Genomic DNA, 6,704 nt, shown 5'->3' on the forward strand with positions numbered 1-6,704 from the left:
TGCTAAACCAGAAACAGACGTCTATGGAATGATACATTCTATATCTAAGCAGTCATGCTTTGGACAGCAAAGGTTTTGAGATGAATAATATAGTTATTTGGAAGGGGTGCTGATTCGCCGATTCCCTCACCTTCCCTTCCTGCAGCCCTCTGCGTGGGCTGTAGCAAACATCGGCCCACAAATTTAGGTGGCAGAGCATAGTTTAATTTAATTTACTTTTATTTGGAAGAGGCTGCTCTTAGGGATAAGCTCCTGGCAAAGACTCTCCCGAATTTGGCTCGTGGAAACCTGTTAAGGAGTTTCAGAGAAGCCTGTCAGACTTGTGACTCAAAGCAAAACCACATTGCTCCCGTCACCGCCCAGGCAACATCAGAAAAAGAATCTAAAAATTTAAAAACAAAAACACAAAAATTGCAGTTTCTCTCTCTCTCCCGCGATGTTTGCGCGCAAAAATTTTTGAGCCCAAGGCTGCGCAGTCTCTCTCCTCTCGACTCAGGCAGTGGCTGAGTCCAGCAGTGGAGGGTGGAGGAGGCACTTCTCCCTGACTCCTGCCCCTAGTAGACAGACCCCCGGGGCTCCCTAGTCCTGGTCTCCTCTTTCCTAGAGGGCTTCGAAGGGCGCCCAAACTCTCACCGAGATTCCTGCGGCCGTGCAGCCTGGGCGCTGGGGCATTGGGGCGGGGGCTGGGGCTGGGGCTGGGGCTGGGGTTGGGGAGAGATGCTAAGGCTCGGAGGCAGTCTCGCTTCCCGGGCAGAGGCGGCAGCAGGGGCCGCGGACTGCACGGTCACCCCCGGAGGTTGCTGTAGCAGCTCTTCTTTGGCCCCCTCCCCAGAGGACACCACGCAGTCCTGCTCCGGCTCCTTGCCGCCAGCCCCTGCTCCAGTCACCCCACCTCGCTTCTTGTCCTCTTCTTTCTTCCACTTCATCCGGCGGTTCTGGAACCAGATCTTGATGTGTCGTTCGGTCAGGTTCAGCATGACGGCCAGTTCCACCCGGCGAGGCCGAGAGATGTACTTGTTAAAGAGAAACTCCTTCTCCAGCTCTAGCAGCTGCGCCCTCGTATAAGCGGTCCGCGTGCGCTTGTTCTCCTCCGGCTCCATCACATAAGAGCCGCCTGTCAGGGACGGGATGGACTCACGTTAGTGACATTGCTCATTTAGTCCTTAAGGCAGACCCATACTACCGATGCAGATTGAACAGCAACCACCTGGTATGCGGTGGTATTTGTTATTGCACTTACCACCACAACCATCACTAATCAAAGTTACTACTAAATTACATGTATAACTTTTAAGGTTGCAAGGAACTGTATCTCTTTCGAAGTTCACAAAATCCCTGGGTGCCACAGGCATTAATAGTCCCACTTTATATAGGAGGAAACGGAGGCTATTCCTACCATTATTACATTCGATTTTATAACTTTTTTTTGACAATGTGATTTCATTGGCTTAAAGAATTCCCAACGAGGGAATGCAGATCTGCAACTTTCAATTTATAGTCCCGAAAAGTTGGTTGCCTGGAGGCACTGTGAGCTTAAGTGATTTATTTCCCCAGAATCACAGTGTGTCAGGTTGTTCTTGAACCCTAGGCTTTCTGATTTGGAGACTGGCTCCCTACCCATTAACCCACTCTGCTTTTTGGGAGTCCTAGTTCATCTATCCATCAGTTTTAAACAATAGTCTAACCGAGTGATTGACTACTCTCGAAGTTCTAGAGTCAAGCTCATTTACACTCTGTAGAATTGTGCAGCAGTGGATGGCGTCCTGTATGATAACAGCTTCCACCCCGAACCAAATTCAACTCCCTAGAGTCCAGATTGAGAAACAGCGGTGGAGAAAGACTAGACGCTGAGAACCAGGCCTCATCTCTTTCCGGGTTCCTCGGAGGCCAGGTGAAATGGGCTGAAGGTAAAGTGAAAGGACTACCGTTTGACTTATATCCTACATCACCGTCCCAGAAGTGGTGGTCAGAGTAGGCCGAGAGCTACATTTATCTTGTAATTTAGGGGAATGGTGTCTCTGAGTAGCTCAGGTGGGATTTTTCTTACTCTATAGAATTAAATAACAAACGATTCTTTTAGCGTGAGTGAGAAATGCCCTATTAAGACGTTCAAGAGAGGAAATGAGTATTGGTCCGTGAAGATTTGGCCCAGTTCCACTCAAATTTCTTTCCTTTGAACTGAAGTACGAGGCCCTGGAAAATGTTCGGTATGCTGGTATGAAAGAGAGGGAGTCAGTTCAGTTTTACTAGTCAGAAAAACCCTGATTAAACTCGCACACATAAAAGGGAGAATGTAAAAACAAATAAACAAAGAACAACAACAAAACTAGAGAAAAACCGGCTAACAATTTCCCCGGTCCCACATTCGGAAAGAGGCGGCAAAAAGTGGCAGGGATTTGGGGAAGGACGTTTGCTTTTAGTGGGGTTCGATCTCCAAAGGTCTCAGAGCTTGGAAGCAGGTTCGAGCCCAGAGCAGAAGGAGAGTTCTCTCTTCCCTTCCTCCCCTCCAAAAAAAACCCTCCTTAGAAGAAGGTGTAATTCAAATCAAATCCACATTCTCACTGTCTCTAGAATCAGAAGATGCCAAGTCCCTCTTAAGACCAAGACTATATATACATATATATAAAATGTATAATATATGTACATATATAATACACACACATAATGTATAATGTGTGTGCATATATACACATATATAATGTATAATGTATGTACATATTATATATGTGTGTGTGTGTATATATATATATACACATACATACATATGTATATACGATCTGTTGGTCTGGATGTGAGCATTTCCCTCCCCCAAAATGACACCCAATGCAGAAATACTTCACTTGATTTTATAAGTTGCAGTATTTCTGTACCCCACTTCGAGGTTGTATCCCTGGTCATTCCAACCAGATTTTTCAAAGGCCTCCTCCTTCATCCTTAATTTGATGCCTCTAGCAGGGTTCTGAGCTCCACAGTCACAAAAGGGCAGTCAAAGGGTACTGTGGTTAATTTTGTTTTAAAAGCTCTATGCAAGTGACCCCCATTCTCCACCTTCCACTTGGGCTGGGTTATTAATATTCTATGTGTGCAAAAACTCAAAGGCAACAAGACTTCTGTTCCCCTGCTTTGTTGCAAGGGACCCAGGGCTCAGGAGATGCTGCAGGGAGAGATCCTAGGGGACATCAATAGGCAATGTAGTTTTTACAGAGTGTGCATGGATAATTTTTAAAATGTCTTTATTATCAATAATTTTTCCTCACCATGGTCATTTGGAGTGGTGAACATGGCTGATAACTAAATTTCCCAGCAGCTCTGTCTAATGAAACTTTAATACTAAAGCATGATAGGGGTAGGTGGGAGTCCAGTGTGGCCTAGAGGCCAGGAGACAATTTTTGACCACTATCTTCTGGTCACCTTCTACTTCTTTTGACTGTCCACTTCCATCACAGTCTAGACCTTTCCTAACCCCTTAGATTTCTTGTTTCTCAGACATTTCAAGAGAACAAGACCTAAGGACAACTCCCTGGATGAGAGAGAGAGAGAGAGACAGACAGACAGACAGACAGACAGAAGGAGAGGGAACTTCTACTTGGGGAGCGGGTGGGTACTATTCTTCCTGTGACTCAGGCGCATCTCTCCCAGTGGAGATTTACTGATTTACTTTATCTTCAGCCAGAATTTGTGTGGAAGAGGCAGGAAATAAGGTCAGAAAGGGAGCTCAGACAGAAGGACCAGATCCTCCTCCTAGGGAAAGACAGACACTTGTCCCTTCTATCCCAATGGTTTCCGCCTGCTCCTTCATTCCTTCTTAGTGTTCTCCATGTCCCAGGAGAAATTCTTCTCTAGCTTCTGCACAAAGTGCTGGTTGTGTGGCCAGTCTGAGCCCCAGCTGAGGGGCTGTTTGGTTGACCTTGCTCTTGCCCCAGACTCAGAACTTCACTTTTCAATCACTTCCCCTGCTGTTTCCCTTCATGGAAGGGATGCTTAGCCCAGGACTGAAACAAAGCAGGGCCCCATGCTCCTACGTTTCTGGAAATCTTCATCCCCTCAATCAGCCACCCTGAGTGCTGTTGGAAAGCAGCAGAGAGACTGGGGGAGTGGGAATGGGAATGCAGAATGGATCTGGGGGAAGGTCCCTCTGAGGATTTAAATGTCTACAACTGCAGGAGAGAGCTTGAGACTCACTGTCTCCTCCCATTCCCAAGAAAAACTTGCCATTTTCCAACCCAATGAGGTCTGAGGCCTTGGAGCCTTTCTGGGAAGTAGGAGCCCTTCCTACATCATTCCTAAGCAGCTGGGACATCTTTTCTTATGGGGTTCCCACTAGGAGAAAATTACAATAAAATCCTGAACCTTCATTTCATCTTAGGCTAACTCCAGCTACATTTCTTTGATCTTTATACTGGCCCCTACAGGAAAAATAAAAGGAAAAAACCCTAAATATTTGGCATCCTGAGGGCCGGTATCCCGCCTCTACTGAAATCCTAATTTTCCTACTCAGCCTTTTCTGTCTCAGGCCAGACAAGCGCAGGCCAAGCCCAGGTGAAAGGACCCAGTGATTTCTCTGTGAGCTCAGTAGAGAGACTGTCCCCCCTTCTCCCAACTGTCTATTTGAAAGAAAGGATTAATGAAATATTTGCAGTGCAGGTGTGACCAGAAGTGCACCAGTCCAGATGCGATAACATTGTGCGGCTACTGAGACAGAGACTGGCTGTGCGGCAGCTGAACTCTCAACCTGGGCTTCTCAGGGAACGGGGGAGGGGTGCAGTGGGTAAGGGTGAGGGGAGGAATGACCTGGGGCTTAGACAGCCCTGCCAAGGGACCTGAACCCAGGGGGCCAGTTGGGGTGCCTGCCACTCCACCACTGATTCTTTCCTCATTTGCAATGAGATCTTGACCCTGGCACCAATGTTGTTGGGCCCTGGAGTCTTGCAAAGGGGAGAGGGAGCTCAAGTTTCTTGAACCTCACCACACTCACTGCTCTATCTCAATGAACCCTTCAAACTGTCTACTGAGGAACAAGTATGGGAAGGCTTCCTTCATCTTAGGATCAGAGAACCCAGACCTATGTGACCTTCCAAGGTGCTTCCAGCACCATTCTCTGACGTTTCCTGGAAAAGCCAAAATGCTGGGAGAACTGCTCCCAGTTCCTGCTTCTTTTCTCTGACTCTGGGCCCATCTTTCCAGATTCCTTCTTTTGTCCTTGAATGCTGTTTTTCTTTTCCCCATCCCAAGTCTGGAATAATCTTAGGTCCTGTATAAAATTCTCCCTTTCCTGGAGAAGCAGTTTTAGCTAGAAGACTCTAAAGCAGGCATCATGGTGTAGGGCCTGAGGTGTCACCTATAATCAACAGGTGAGTGTGTTACTAATTATCATTGTGCATCTCAGCATTATCCTAGTTATCACTTATCTGTTATTGTCTGCTACTGCTGTTGTTTGATTTGGGCTGTGTGGGCCACTAATAGGTAGGGCCCTGCATTCTTAGAAAACACCTGGCCTGTGGCTTTGGATCTCTCTTCTCCAGATGTGAGCAGGATCTTTAGGGAGTCACGCTGACCTTTAAGTCCATCTCTGACTTTTGCTTTCCCACCCACCATCTGGAGAAAAAATCTGGCACCAAAAGGGGAGATCAGATGACGAGTGGGGGTGGACTAGGTGGGTGTTTTGTTTTTGTTTAAGATTTACTGAGAAGGTTTTACAATTTTTTTTGCTTAAACAGGAAATATGCAAAGGAATTTTCTTGGAAGAGAAGCCTGTGGTTGAGAGCGACTGAGCTCTGGCATGCAGGTTTTGCCAAGATCCAGAGGGCATGTCGTGCTGGAAGGAGGTGATGGAGGTGTAGACTAAGGGGAAACTAACAGGGTTGTGAGGTGGTTGAACTGGTGGAAAGGAATCAAGCATGGTGGAAAAGAAGAGGGGCATGAAACAAACAAAAACAACCAAGCTTACCGGTCCATTGCGCTTTCCATGCATGAGACTTGGTCGATTTCATCCACGGGAAAGGCAGCTGAATTCTGCTGGGCTCCTCCAGAGTTCCGGACTCAATCCCATCTGCGAAGGGGACAGTCTGCTGGTGCGGGTGAGGAAGTTGAGAGGGATGGTGGAGATGGAGATGGGAGACCCCTGGATCCTCTGTGATAGGGGGAACCTCATAAGGGGAAATGTCGGGAGGGCTGCCCTGCTCCAGGGCGCTTAGGGCCCCTGGGTAAGGGGGTTGCGGCTGCTGTGGAGGCTGGCGCCCCATGTACAGACACGCTGGGGGGCTGGGGCTGTAATCTTGCACCTGGCACCTCTGAAACACGCAAGACTCCTTGTAGAGGTGGGTGGCCGCGAAGTACTGCTCCTCGGCGTTCATGGCTGGCGAGGGACCTAGGCGATGCAAGGGAGCCCTACGCCGCGTTCCGTCCCGCAGCTCCCCTACGTCGCTCAGCTGCCCCTGGCCCACAGCACTCCCGCACCTCGCACTTGCCCAGTTCACTTTGACAGCTTCGTGCGGTTCTCACCAGAATTGTAGGGGTGACCGGGACTGAATGGTTCAGCGCCTCGGCTCCATAGGCTCCGCAGCAACCCACGTGGCCCCGCCCAGGCTCCCCATTGGGCCAGCCAATCCCTGAAAGAGAATATTCCAGGTACCTGAAAGCCCTTGCTTTCTCGGGTTTGTTTCGTTTTCCACCTTCCTCCTGAGTCTGTTGCCCAAACTTCTTTA

At 48.4% G+C, this 6,704-nt stretch overlaps 1 protein-coding gene across 1 annotated transcript; it reads right to left on the reverse strand.

Moving 5' to 3' along the window:
- Positions 1–629: 629 nt before the first annotated feature.
- Positions 630–6,353, reverse strand: PDX1 (pancreatic and duodenal homeobox 1). The gene is made up of 2 exons (XM_027877569.1): positions 5,948–6,353; positions 630–1,114 (listed from the first exon to the last, which is right to left on the reverse strand). The coding sequence occupies exons 1-2, from the start codon at positions 6,351–6,353 to the stop codon at positions 630–632; spliced, it is 891 nt and encodes a 296-aa protein (XP_027733370.1).
- Between the last annotated feature and the right edge of the window lie 351 nt (positions 6,354–6,704).

Source organism: Vombatus ursinus, unplaced genomic scaffold (assembly GCF_900497805.2).
Source record: "Vombatus ursinus unplaced genomic scaffold, bare-nosed wombat genome assembly UNPS02014813.1, whole genome shotgun sequence".
NCBI lineage: Eukaryota > Metazoa > Chordata > Mammalia > Diprotodontia > Vombatidae > Vombatus > Vombatus ursinus.